We start from the raw sequence: 14123 nt of genomic DNA on the forward strand, positions 1-14123 counted from the left end.
GCCCCGGAACGCCGCCCGCCGCCCGTGTTTCCGCAGCGGAGCTTTTCGCCGACGCACCGGCAGCGGAAGGGAGCTGCGGCCGCAGCCGTGCGGGCATAGGCGGGTTGGTGGGGCCAGGCAGGCGCGTTCCCGGGGGCCGCCGGGCTGAGCCGCCGCCATGGGGAAGAGGCAGCACCAGAAGGACAAGATGTGAGTGCGGGCGGGGCGGGGGGTGCCTGGGGGCCCTCCCGGGGTGCGCGCAGCGGCGGGGTGTGGGGAGGGGGCGGCGATGGCGGTGGGTGCCGGTGAGTGACCGCGCTGTCTCGGCAGGTACATCACGTGCGCGGAGTACACCCAGTTCTACGGCGGCAAGAAAGCAGGTGAGGGGGTGAAGGGTGCCCCCCGTTCCCTTCAGCGGGGTCTTTTAGCTGCGGGGGGGGGGGCTGCTGGAGTCAGCTCCCCGGGCAGAGCGCCCTCGGGCTGCAGCGGGGGTGTCCCGGCTCCTCCCGAACTCGTCCTAAAGTCTGTGGTGCCCATCAGGGTGAAAAGGGCAGAAATTCGAGGTTTAGCGCCCGGATGAGCTGTCCCTGCCTTCAGCAGGTTCTGTGCCCGCCGGTGGGGCAGAGCTTGGAGGTGGTTACAGCATTAATCGTCAAATTTAAACCCAGTGCTCTCAGTCTGTCAGAGTTCTCTTTTTTTTTTTTTTTTTTCTGATTGTGTAATTTCAGTTGAGGTGGCTACTTGTGCTCTGCAGGAGAAGTCAGATTCTAGTTACAGTTTTGTAAGGTTTAGTGTACTTATACTTGTTCTCAGTAAATTGCCACCATGTAAATAGCAAATGGTAACTTTCAAGTGTTTCTTTGTTACCTAGAATACATGTATATTTATTTAAATCCTGTTGGTTTTTTCCCCATAAACAGACCTTCCACGAACTAATTTTAGACGTTTATCGTTTGATCACTGCAGGTAAGGCAACAAATTTACGCTATCGTTATTAAATGACAGATCTATTCGTCAGGCTGTTGATGTCCTACTAGTGAAGCCATGTTCTTCCAAAGTAGTTACTTCCATTGACTTGCGCCTGCTGTAGCAATGCAGCAATAAAAACCTGAATAAGAACTGAAACAATATCTATACTTTCCACAATGAACGTGGAAATTGCTGAGATTCGGTCTGATGGCTAAAAGAAAACACGAGTGATAAAATAGTTCAGGATTATTATCTTGTAAATTCCAGTCTTTCAAATCTGTAATTAGGGCTTGAATCTACTTTTCCTTGCTCAGAATATGCTTGGTCAATCAGTCGTCTTTCTGAGGCAGTGATGAGATAGATTGAAGGAATATTTATGCTAATTTTTTTGTGTTTAGAGTTTACTGCTTGAGGTATTGGAGTGAAAGAGGGGAGTTAGTAGATCTGGGTTAGACATCCTCTTGTAAATTGATTAGGTCAGGAAGTTACCATCCACATCTACGAACCACTGCTGCTTGGCTAAAAGCTGGCTGGGTTATGGAATGCTGGATGGAAGTGCCAGTTACTCCCTAGCCCATTTCAGTGCAAAGACAGTGTGTCTTCTTGAATCATCCTTTGTGCTGGTGAGGCCCAGCATAGCAATGGAAGCAGGTGAGGGAGTGTTACAGCATCCCATGGCGCTATGGCTGTGAGTGCTGGCAGCTACAAGTTACTGAACTGCACCAGTTCCTTTCACAGATCTTGTCATTAATCTAATTTATGTAGAAACAAGTAGTGGGTATTGGCAGCCACTCAGTATTTTCACTGGTATAGGCCTTGCTTTAATGTGCAAGTGAATCACCAAAGTGTTACTTGCTTCTGTCATCTTGATTTCCAGCTGATTTTGCTAAAAATAATGTGTACTTCTTTTCTAGTTTGTCTCTGCAGCCTTTTGAATACCCAGTTTGCACACCAGATGGGACAGTCTTTGACATACTGTAAGTTACTGTCTGCACATAGCTTTACTTCTGTGTTGCTGAACTGCTTGGTTACAGTTGTGTAATCATCGTTTGGTCTTGGCAAGTTAGCAAAAATAACCGTGCCCATCAGTAGAGGTTTCTGATGGTGCTTGTCTCTTACTGCTTTATCCCTTCTCTTTTCAGGAGCATTATTCCTTGGATAAAGAAATATGGAACCAATCCAATCACAGGAGAAGTAAGTAATGACAAGTGCATTCTCATGATGCCTTTGCTTTCCTTATGCTCCGTTTCCTATTTAATGTGTGGGAGAAACAAAAATGCCTTAATGAAAGCAAAAAAAGTTGAAAGGGAGTGCTGTTTTGAAGTGTGATATCTGTGAGATCAGCTTTGCTGAAATTAGCGTGCAGATTTATTAGGGATCTCTTTTTGGCTTAAAAAAAAAAAGAGGTTTCTAGATTTGAGACCTGGTGTCCCCTCACTGTTACTCTGTTAATGATCTTTGTAGTAGAAAATAATCAGCCTCAGACTGTGTGTATGGAAAAAGGAGAATGTTGTATTATTTATTTTTTTTATAGAATTGTAAATAATGTGGCGGAGGAAATGTGCAATTCATTTATGTAAGCTCCCAGGGTATCTTGCCTTTCTTACAAGTATGGCATAATTAAAGTCTGTATAGATGGACGTACGAGCTCTTTTGTTACTGCTGGTGATGCCTGGACAGTCTGGCTGGTCAGGGACTGAAAGGGCTCTGTGCTGCCAGGTCGTGTAAGCAGAATTCTGCTCTGTACAGGGCAAGGAGCTGCCAAACTCACCTCTTCATCTGTGATTGAAATTGCAATGATGTTTCCTAACCAAAAGGATATTTGACTTTATGCAGATTACTAGATAATATTATGAATGGTAAGCTTAAGCTGCTAAATCTTTTCAGTCATCTTGACAATTTATTTCAGAATGCTTGTGACCTCCCTTTGTCATGTTACTTCACCGTGAGGCTGGCATTTCACACAGATCAGTGCCTTGGTGGTTTTTCTCCCTGCTTTTTCTGCATAAATGGTAATTATGAAGGGATTACTTTCTGTAGTAGTGTGAAGCTGTAAAGCACCAGATAAACATTAAATACTGATTATATTTCCTTGTTGGATTTTTTTTTCTTGATGTCTTGAAGGAGAGTGCATTGTTTGTGAGAGCATAGAGGAAAACTTAAACAGAAGCTGTTGCTTGAGCTATTGAAGCTTGCATTTTCCGTCAGTAAGCGCAGTTACTTTCCCGAGCATTAGGTGGCAGCCATTGCCCAGGATTGGTGGTTGGTTTGCAGATGGCCTCTGTGGTATGAGATTACCTTTGAAACATCGTGTTTGATTAAAGATTTTCCCAGCAGAGAGATACGAGGAGACACTAAATATAGATGCAGCGTTCCAAACTCTAAACATGCGCAGGCTGTCTGAGACTCAGTATCTTCAGTTGTAGCAAACTGCAGGTGTGTTTGTGCAATGGAGAGATGATTGAGATCTCTCTTCACACGCGAAGAGGCCGATGTACTATTGAGAAGGAGTGGAATTATACCAATTTAATTTGTTTTCGCCAGCCTCTCACCACCTTGCTGCTCTGTGTATTGGTTGGGAGTCTTGGGGTGTTGCCAGATCAATTTTTTTCACTCAGAGCAGCTCCGTGACATCTGTTTTCTCATTTCAGACTGTGAACCGTAATGTGGTTTAAAATTACTTTGGGTGCATGCTAACCAAGAAGTGTAAGGTATCTAATGGTCTTGTGTAATATAGAGACAGGGAGATTGTGCAGAATATACTTGGTGAGCCATAAATGCTCAAATGAAGTTGGACTTTGAGATCTGTTAGTTTACCTGGACTTATGCTTGCTCTCCAGAACGGCACACAGCCCTCCTGAATCCAACCCTGAGGAGCTATAAGTTGAAGAGTGGGGTCGAAGGAAGTGTTGTAATTTAGCCTTTGTTTCCCAGAGGGCTAGCTCTGGTTTTCGGACGGGGAGGATGGCATTGGGCAGGAAGGTGATGGGCGTGATGGGACAAGGCAGGGTAAGTGGTGGAGGAAGTCAGTGAGTTGAGCTTGTGCATCTCTAGGCTGTACTGCCCTATATTTAATCTGTCATTGTATGTGCACCTTCTGTTACTTGTACAACTTGCTCATAGTGGAAACCAGAAAATATTTTCTGTAATGAGTTGGTGTCTTACAGAAACTCAAGACTCTGAGTTTGTTTACAAAGGAGTTGAACTAGATTAGCTGAAGTGCCACCGTTTTGTACGGTGACTTATGAAATTACTTTGCACAGATTGATGATTCGTCATTAGTGATGAGGCTCTGGAGAATTTTTCTTTTTTTTTTTTTTGTCCTGAAATTAAAAATGATAATGAAATCCTTTGTGGCTCATGCTTCTGTTGTTATGGTTTGCTACAGGCCAAACATTTTAAAGAAGTCAATAGGCTACTTGGAAACAGTGGTGTTAATGGTGCACTCTTGATGCTCACTAATCCTAACTGTTTTATTTTTGAGTGGACCCCTCAGTGGAGAATTGGAGAGCCTTGCAATCATTAATATATTTATCTTCACAGTGCCCCCAGGGGCTAGGACTGTGCCAGTCTCTTATTAACTGGATGTTTGTGAACCGATCTACAAGTGACTAAACTGTTGGACCAGCCTTCCTTGTTAAAGAAATTTTGCAATGCCAAGATTGCAGTTATTCTTTGATATGTTTAATTTTTTTTTTCTTTTGCTTTCCTTCCCTGTATTTCCTCATGATTTATGGTTTGTTTTTTCTTGCTTTTCTGAACATTCTCGTCAGGTATAGTATGGACACCAATATCTGTTTAGGAGAAACAAATCACTGTAGACCTTTGTCTAGAGTTTCCCATGAGCTATTCCAGAAAGTAACTTCAGATTTTTTTTTTTTTATTCCTTTTTTAAGAATGCATTGGGGTAAAAAAATATTTCTGTTACTACACCAATAATTTTGGAAGAAACAGTGCATCTCTTGCAGCTGAACTACAGCCTGTCAGATGGCATTGGCTTGCTCACTTTTTTTTGGTCATCTTTGTCAGGACACTGCCCTAGCTTATGTTTACACTAAAATTGCACAAAATAAAGAGGAAAGTCATAGTTAGCTCATTCCTTTTTACTGAGAACAGCACTTTGGCTTGTTGGACTTGTAGATAGTTGCAAGCTTGCCAGAATGTTTCGTGTAGTGATGACAGCCTTGACCAGCATGCCCACACAGGTCAGCCAGCTGGGCTCAGGAGTACCTGTTTCCAAGAAGTGAGATTGGTCAGAGCACGTCTGGTTTGTTGGAATCTCAAGTATGAACAGATGATAGATCAGCGTGCCTTTTGACAGGAATTTCAAGGAAACTGGGTTTTGTTGCATAGGTATGTTATATGTGGGCTGAGCTATTTTTCTCCTTTGTGTTGTAATGTGTCTGATGTAAATACCTATTTTTCCACTCTGGTTCAGTGACATTCTAACTGCATGTGGACAGGCCAGATCATTGTGGTTGTACTTCAGCCCCATTCAAGGCTCTGTGACCGTGGGCAAATATCACTTTTCCCCTGTAAAGTAGCTACAGTCTTTGTCCCTGGTTCCCTCTTTTCTGTTGGAGTTTAGTTCCTTTGGACAGCTGAAAGTCAGTTCGTCTCTGGTGTTTGCTTCTAAGGCTTTGGTCCAAAATAGATTTTGTGACTGTTTTAAGTGCATCTACTTCTAAACTCATATGGGGGGCTCACCTACGTGAATTTTTTCTGCACTGCTGAGAGCAAACTAAAATCCATGTGTCTGCTGATCCTGCATAACCCAGAGAAGCAATCCTCATGTTTAGGGCCACGTGCGGCTGTGTGGTTGTTGCATATTACGTCTTGAAGGGCAAACAGGATTCAGTCGAGTTAGTTTAGCTTGGGCTTAACGTACGTCTAAGAGTCAGGGTAAGAGACCTGAAGATGCTGCGTGATGGATGTATGAGACTAGGGGTCACATTTCTGGTATGAATGAGGCAGAGCACAATTTTGTTGTGCCCTGTCTCATGCGAGGTAAGGATCCAGACCTACAGGCCAGAGAGCGTTTTTTCTTAAGTGTCACAAGGTTTTAGCTTCTTACTAGATTAAACAGGAAAATTCTGAGAGTTTTTTTAGACTTGGAAAAGGTTTTTGCTTGGGCTGTCTCTGAAGATAACGATAAAAAGAAGTCTGGAGCATATAAAAAAGTAATAGAATGCAGAGACACTGACATGGACAATGAGGACTAACCTTGGAGTCGGAAGGCTGAAAATCGCTGACTTTTCTCAGTAAGACATCTGCCTTCGGGTACAGCTCTCTCTTCTAAGAAGTTTTGCTTTGTGTACAAGATAAATATTTGCTATTGTTCTCCCACACTCTTAATCCTGTGTTTACCAAACAGAAATGACTTGAGGTGGGATTATGACTAATATGATCAAATAATTGCGGCAGTACAGGTGCCTGCCTCACGCAGTAAGCCTGTCTGATCCACACTCTAAAGCACCCAGGCACGCACATCTTGTATCTGCGATGCCCTGCAGCAATGACAGAGCCTGTAGTGGACACCTCCTCACGCCAGCACTGCTCATACGGCTCATGTAGGAACGTAAGAGGTGCCATTTTTTTAAAAATCATTTGTTTGAAATAAGGTTGGTAGCGTGGTGCTTGCCTGAATAATTACAGGCACTTTCAAAACCAGTAGCTTCTTACCCTCAAAAGAAAAAAATGCAACCAAGCCTGTTATTTCAAAACTTTGGAAAAATCCTTCTCAAATACATTCCTTAAATAGTTTATTAGCTACTTCTTTTCCTAAATGCTGGTGGCTGTTGTTACTTAATCTTTTTGAGAAAGCATGTTTTTTTTTCAGTTTGATCAACTAGATTTCAGTCAATCTCATAGAAATCCATTGCTGGTCTTGAGGTGAGGGGAGCTTGCTGAGTGGGTTACTGGAGAGGATATGGAGAAGATTACTTTTTTACCACTTTAAAAATGAACAAAAAACCTTACAGCACTTTTTTTTTTTATGCACTAAAAAAAGTCTTTGGCTGTCTAAATAAGGGAAATCCTGCCTGAGAAGGACACAGAAATTAGAGCAAAGGTGAAACTTCCTTAAACATAGAAGTGTGTTTACCATGTACATATTTTGAAAGCACAGGTACAGAAATAGAAAGCACTGATAATTGTTTCTTCACTCGAGAAGTGAACATAATGAGAAAGAGGGCTTGAGGTTTGTTTTTTTTTCTTCTTCTTTTGCAATATTCTGAATAAAGAAACTGCAGCATGTCAGGAGTGTTAGAAATATCGAGTACTGGAGGAACAGGTGTTAAAGTACAGGTTAAATTCCAGCCAAGGCTTTGTAGTTTGCAACAAATTGCTTTTCACCTCCATCAAATAATCAGCACAGAGCCTGTGTGTTTCAGGAATGGATTCTTGTGAGTGGGTTGCATGAGCCTCACACATTGCTGAGTCAGAGGTGTGGAGATCAGCGTCACAAACAAAACTCATCCAGCAATGAGTTGAGTGGAAGAGGCCTCCAGCCTGAACAGGGGAGAGAACAAGTTCAAGTTTCTTGTGGCCTGTATTGACTAAATCAACAGTGACTATGGCCTTTAACTCTGTTCATATGGTCTGAGTGGTAATTTACTGCAGATTGCTGCTTTAATTGTGTTATTCCAGGTGTGTTTCTAGATAATGAGCAGCAAATAATGGATGTCATCAGACAAAGATCTGTGGTTTGAAGGTGACCTCTTTCATGCCAGCCTAGCAGTAGCTGCCGTTCGAATACATCGTCAGGAAAATGTAATAGCTGTAGATAATGTTCAAGGTGATGCACTTTCAAAGCACTTGTCTAGACCTTTCTGCAACATGCTGGTAATACTATCTTAGGGTTTTGATGGTCTTCTGAAGACAGCACGCTGCAGCAGGACTCAGATTTTCTGTGTGACTTCTAATTTTTTTTTTTTTTTCCTCTTGAAAAGGTTTTTTTTTTCATTCTCACTGTTTCCAATGGATTGCGCTTACTCTGAGCATTTTCATTCTTTGTCTAGACACAAAATATTGAGAGGAAAATGTTGTGCAGCCCTCAATAGGCAGGCTATCTCCACATCAGTTTTTCATATCTAGAGAGCTGGGACTGTCTAATTAGAGGAAAATTATTTGACCAATTGAGGTATTTTTCATTACATAAAAAAATTCAGAAGTGAGGCATACCCCTTTTTCATTGGTCAGTTGTTTTTTTCCCCCCTCAACATGACAGCAGAGCACCTGAAATCCAAGCACTCTGCTACGTTTTCTCCTTGGGGCTTTGGAGATGAGTGATCATTTAAGTGGATCAGTAACTTCAGGTCTGATTTGGCTGTAGCATAACTTGTGTATAAATGAGAATTTTAATGCTTCTCTAGAGAACGCTTTTCACATACGTGTCAGAGGTCGTCTGCACATCTTCAGCTTTGAAATTCAAAGTACGTTTCTTAATTTGTCTGATGCAACTCAGTGAAGTCTTCAGATATTGCATAGGTGCAAATGTCACTTGCCGGTTTTCTCCATTTTGTTAAACTTATTTTTTCCTGTACATTTGAAGTGAAGGAGGGAGGGCTTTTTCTTGTTTATTTGTAAGAAAAGTTTCAGTGGGGGGTGGGAATACAGTTTTGTTCTGGGTGAGTAATAGCTTATTACGGAGCAGAGAACAAAGCTTACAGAAATAAAACCAAAAGAAGCTTTGTTATTGAAAAATGATTCAGACAAATCCAGCTTAGTTGGTTTTCATGTGTTGCAGAAAGAAGGGTGAAATGATCAGGAACAGAAAACTGGGAGACTCTCTGAGGTCTTTGGCTCTCTTGCAAACTGCGTGCTCTGTCTTGAACCGCTTGGTTTCTTCCTGCTATGACTGCTGAGAGGTTCTTCTGATGGTTTTTCATCTGATAGATATCTTCTGTACATGTGGGGTTTGACCAGCTTAGTCTCATTTGTATTTGTGCCAAAACTGTGCTGCTCTCTGTTAGTGTTTACAGCTGTGTGTTTGGTACAGAGGAATTTAATGCTTTCTTGACATTTTCTTGTTGTGACTTGTATTTTCCTGTCAGATGTTCTTGCCTTTAAGGTCTCTATGCCCTAAATGGTCACAGTTGTCTTTCTTTGCATCTGTTTAATTTTAATTTATCTTCTTTGAACAGAGTTAATCTTAATCATACACAGTAAATGCTGGGTGCATGCCTGGTACAGTGGTGGGAATATTTTCTAATCTCTTCCTGAAATACTTTGATAATTCTTTGATATATTGCACATAATACTGTAAGACAGCAAACAGCTTCAGTGTGTGTGTTGAGGCACAAAGGGTGCTGTCAGAATATGATAATTTGTTGCACTTTCTCTTGATAGCTTGGGTCATTTCAGAAGCAGGTACTTATTTATAAATAAGAGTTAGCCAGGATGAGCAGTGGTTCTTCCCTTTTTTTTTTTTTTTTTTTTTTTTTTTTTTGTAGTTGTTTCCAGTTGAAGGTTGCTGCCTGTATTTCTGTGGCCTGTAGCAGTCTTTCAGGCATGGATGGTTGCAGCCATCATTAAGCATCTCTCTCCAGGTGCATTTTTGTCTGGGGGCAGCAGACACAGGCTGCTGCTCAAATGCCTGGAATCCACTTTGAACGAGATGAACTCTTCAATATGCAGCAGCTGAACCGTGACATCTTACCTGGTTCGCTTCAGAAATTATTAGCTTTTAGTCAACAGTCTAAATGAGTTAATATTGACTGGTGACTATAAATTTTCAGGGCCCCTGGATGGAAACATATGAGGACATGGTTCCTGCCTGGAGGAATGACCGGACAGTATTGTGTCATAACTGGAAATGGTCATAAAACACGGGGGGGGTCAAAGCAATGAAGGTCCCAGTGAGGCTGATGCCCTGGAAGATGACTCCTATTTTGTTGAGTTTTCTGAAACTTTCCCTCTCTCCTTTGTTGCTGACAAACACGTGGATAGATGGTTGTTTCTCTTCCAAAGTCGTATCTGTGTGTTTTCAGTAGTGTACCAGCACCACTAAGAGTTAACCTTCATCTGTCCTAAAAGGGGGATTTATTTTTCAGTTCCCTGCATCTTCGGGAAACAGTGAGGGCAAAGAAGATGAGACTTGCTGAGACTTACTGTTCAGGTGCTTTATCAGAAGGAGCTATTTAAAACCTTCCAGTGTCATGAGTCACTGGCCAGGCTGCTGTGCCTCCTTCACACCTTGCTGATGGGGATTGTGTGGTGATAGGCAGCGTTTTATCCAGTAAGACAGCTCTGGACACGGGCAGATAGATGTGTCTAGCATTATTCCTAATGCATTATTTCCTTTACAGTAAAAAAGTGTTTACCTCTAGATTTTCCAGACCGAACAGATGGTCTCTTCTTCTCCTTTTCCGTGTTTTGGTGGCAGTGTGCACACTGGATGGGGTTTTGCAGTTGTGACACTTGAAAAACTAGCAGCTATGAAACGCTGTAGCCTTAAATGAGGTGCAGCATGAGGTTTCCCGTAGATCCTTACTTGCCTGTTTTTCACTAAAACTGGAGACTAGCTTTTTGAGGCTTCTGCAAAGCTTTATTTTCCATGAACCATGTTGTATTTGGCTGTGAGTCTCTGGCTTGATAGACTTCTGACTGCATTAAAACTGCAGGTTTAATCTTGCACGTGAAACTACACATCTTTTTCTCATGGTAAGTTCTGTTAACGTGCTCCTTAATACAGCAACATTATTGCTAGTATCTGTGAGCCATGTGTGTTATCAAGCATATCTTTATGGTTCTCTGGAAAAGGCTTTGGTGACCATATGGTGTCAGTTTAATTAAAATTTAAATATGGAAATACAGTGGTCTGGAAGTGGGTAATGAAGGATCTTTTGTGTCCATTTCCATACCAGCTCAGTAGCAGATGAAAGCTGCAAGTAAACAGCATCTTCACCCAAGAATGTGAAGTGAGGGTATCTTTTTTAGCATTTGGTATACAGTTGTTCACATGATAAATATCTAGCATTTTTGCTGGTGAACTGAACATACTCGAATCCTGAGACTATTCTGGCCGCTTGGCTGCTGACCCCAATTTTTTTTGTGAAATACTAAACTACAAGAAGATGGCTGATCTAGTTAGAACAGTGCTACTGTTTCCAACCACATTCCCATAATGTCTAGACTTGCAAAGGATTTCCAATGCCTTTTATCATCATTAAATCAATTTACAGGATCAGAAATACGTAACATCATTCATGCAGTTATTCCAGTACCATTCATTCAATTCACGTACCTATATTTCTTGAAGAATTTATAGTAGGGAAAATTGTAAGAGGGCTTCTTAAAATATGAAGTTGTATGCAAAAAGTAACAAGTTTGATCTTTAAAGGAACCAAATAATTTAACACAAAATTCATTTGGTATTGTTAAGCTAAATTGGGTACTTAGTAGGCAACATTGTGTTTTAATATCAGTATTTGGTTTGGCTTTCCCTTGTATTTGAGGTAACTCTGTGTTGCTTGTTTTGGTGTGATGAGAACTTACCAAATGGCCACGTCAGCACTGGATGATTTTGTTCTTGTGTTGTCAGCCAGTTCAGGCATGACACATTAATTTTTTCCCTGCGATAGCTTCACTGGATTATTGTGCGTTCCTGCCAGAGGCCATTCAGAAGGGTGTCCGATCCCAAGTGTTCAACACTTTAACACTAACTCGATTACTGTTGGTAGAGCGAGAAAGTCTGTATTTACTAAATACAGCTCTTGCCGCACATCACCAACTCTACCCACGCATGGGTAGAGAATCAAATGAGCCCATTTTGATTGCTTTTCAGGCTGGTGCATATCCAACAGGGTCAGAGCCTCATTAACAAGAAGAACATGCAGCCACAGACCAAAGAGATTCAGAGAGTGTAACTAATTGATGTGCGGGGATTGTAGGTCATATCTTCATGAGACACTCAGCGATGACAGAGAATGATTTAATTTGAAACAATCGGCGTGCTTCATCTGTGAGCTGCCACAGTGCCCCACTAACCTACGTGTCGTAATAACCTTTGCTTTGGGTATCAATAAAGGATGCTGCCCTTTGGGATCCTGCAGGAACGAGTGCTGTCAGCTGACAGATGAGAGCGTGCGGGGTGGTGGGGCTTCTCGCTGCTGCAAGAAAGTAGGTCATGGCCAAAAGTAGCCTTGGCTGCCTTTGTGGAAGTGTGCCTGCGAGAGAGGAGTCAGCTGAGAGAAAAGCTTGCATGGTTTTTGGGTTTGGTTTTTTTAAGCCGTTCCTTGCTGTGGAGCAGCTGGCACTATGTGCCGTGAAATGCGTCTGCTTTCCAGTATTCTTGCATAAAATGTTTTTAGGAGTGAATATGCAGCTCTTATTTCTGCTTAGGGGAAGTGGCACATGCTTGTGGCCTTTCGTTTTTGTTAAGAATTTAGAATTTTAATTAGATCAAGTGTTTTTAATAAACACTGGTTTTTTCCTTGCTTTCGTCACTGGAGATGGGCTGAAACTGGATGGTAGGTGTGTGTCAGGGAAACTCAGGTTGGAAATGCTTTTTAACTTGAGCGGTTTATGCATAATTTGAGCTCTCTTATGCTTTATTAGTAATAAGAAATACATGAAAACAAGTACTTCAACTCATTTTAGGATTCATTCACTCCTGCTGTCTCTTCCCGTGAAGACTGGCGCCTGTTTGTGGCATAATGGTCATTTCCATGGCAACAAACTAGTTCCAAGCTAGAGATGGTGCCTGGAAAGCTTTGACTGTTGATGGAGAATAAATAAAAGCAGATTCACCCACATGCAAGATAACCCTGGTTTCAACTGAAATGTAGAACTTGAGAGGAAAAACAAATTATACCATTTTTCTGTATCAACTTCTTTCATAGTTTCCTATGTAACATGTAGATCTTTCAAAATTGGACCTGCTGGAAGTCGTGGCGTGCAGGCTGGACTCCCTCCTCAGCATCTACTCCACGTGCAGTTACCTGATGGTGCAGCCTGGTCTCGAGCGCTGAGCTGCCGCTGTATGCCATGACAAGGCTTTGTGGCAGATCGTCGCCTGGTTTTGCTGTTCTGGTGCTCCAAAGGTTTTCTTTGACAAAACACTAAATCCCTCTCTTGTCTTTCCATGCATTAAGACATGTTAATCAACGACTCAAAATATTTTTGAGGTGTTGCCTAATTGTATTTCCCCCACATATTTTCTCATATATAACTCTCAGTCCATTTCCATCCCTTTTCATAAATACACGGCACAAACAACACCCTTTATCAGTAGCAGGAAGTTCCCTCATGATTCAGCATAGGACTGCTCAGGCGCGAAGCAGTTGCCAGCTGAGCTGAAGCACAGAGCTACTCCAGAGCGCGTGAGCTGACATGCCAAGGTCACTTCTTCAACACAAACTTGATACGAGGCCAGTCTGCAGCAATAAAAGTTTATAATATTCATACAGCACTTAGTATAGAGTTTTCATCCTGGAAAAAGGCTCCAGGCAGTGCATGTATTTCAACTCCTATATGAAAATGGCTATTTTTTTTTATTTACTGTTGACATATAAGACTGAGTAAGTGCTGGGGAGCAGATGCCAGCGTGAGCGGCTGATGCACCGTGAGTGACTGATGCTGAAAACTAACCTTTTTCCATACTATGGGAAGATGTAACCTGAAATACCATACTATTTCCCTGGGTGCCGAGTAAGAGTCCAAGGACTTGGCAGCACTTCTAACTATACATCATATGTTGACAGATGAAACTGTACTGCAGCTTTTGCTACCTTTAAAGTCTGTACAGCAGTTTAGTCTGTCTTTGCCACTCAATTTCTGTCAAGGTATAAATCTGAATCTTCAATCATGCTGAACTGTTTCTTAGGGAACTGTTTCCATTTTTGTTTAAAGATGATCTGCTCATATGTTTTAAGGATAGCTCAAGTCTGCCAGGAAGATAATTTAAAGGCCTTCCTTCAAATTATCAGTGTTTCCAGTGGTTGTATTTCTAAAGAAGCATTTTCTGGAACATAATTTTTGGGCTGTTGCACAACATGTGCACAGATGAATGCTGCTTTGTGTTAATAAGTTGTTTACGTTGAACAGATCTGTCCAGGATCATATGTTCATTTTGGCAACTCTGCTGTTCCCCATCTACTTTGACAATTTTGTTCTAGTAAGAAGATAAATGAATAAAGCTCTGCATTTACTTAGTTATTTCAGAAGCTGCTATT

At 41.8% G+C, this 14123-nt stretch overlaps 1 protein-coding gene across 1 annotated transcript in view; it reads left to right on the top strand.

Moving 5' to 3' along the window:
• Nucleotides 1-75: 75 nt before the first annotated feature.
• The window catches only part of PPIL2 (peptidylprolyl isomerase like 2), a 70927-nt gene continuing 56879 nt past the window's right edge, over nt 76-14123 (top strand). Inside the window, exons 1-5 of the mRNA XM_086761796.1 lie at nt 76-189; nt 310-359; nt 900-945; nt 1863-1925; nt 2091-2142. Of these exons, the coding sequence (XP_086617922.1) occupies nt 158-189; nt 310-359; nt 900-945; nt 1863-1925; nt 2091-2142 (243 nt within the window). The 5' untranslated portion in view covers nt 76-157. The remainder of the gene's footprint in view (nt 190-309; nt 360-899; nt 946-1862; nt 1926-2090; nt 2143-14123) is intronic.

This window comes from Chlamydotis macqueenii, chromosome 17 (genome assembly GCF_036417535.1).
Source record: "Chlamydotis macqueenii isolate bChlMac1 chromosome 17, bChlMac1.mat, whole genome shotgun sequence".
NCBI classification, from domain to species: Eukaryota; Metazoa; Chordata; class Aves; order Otidiformes; family Otididae; genus Chlamydotis; species Chlamydotis macqueenii.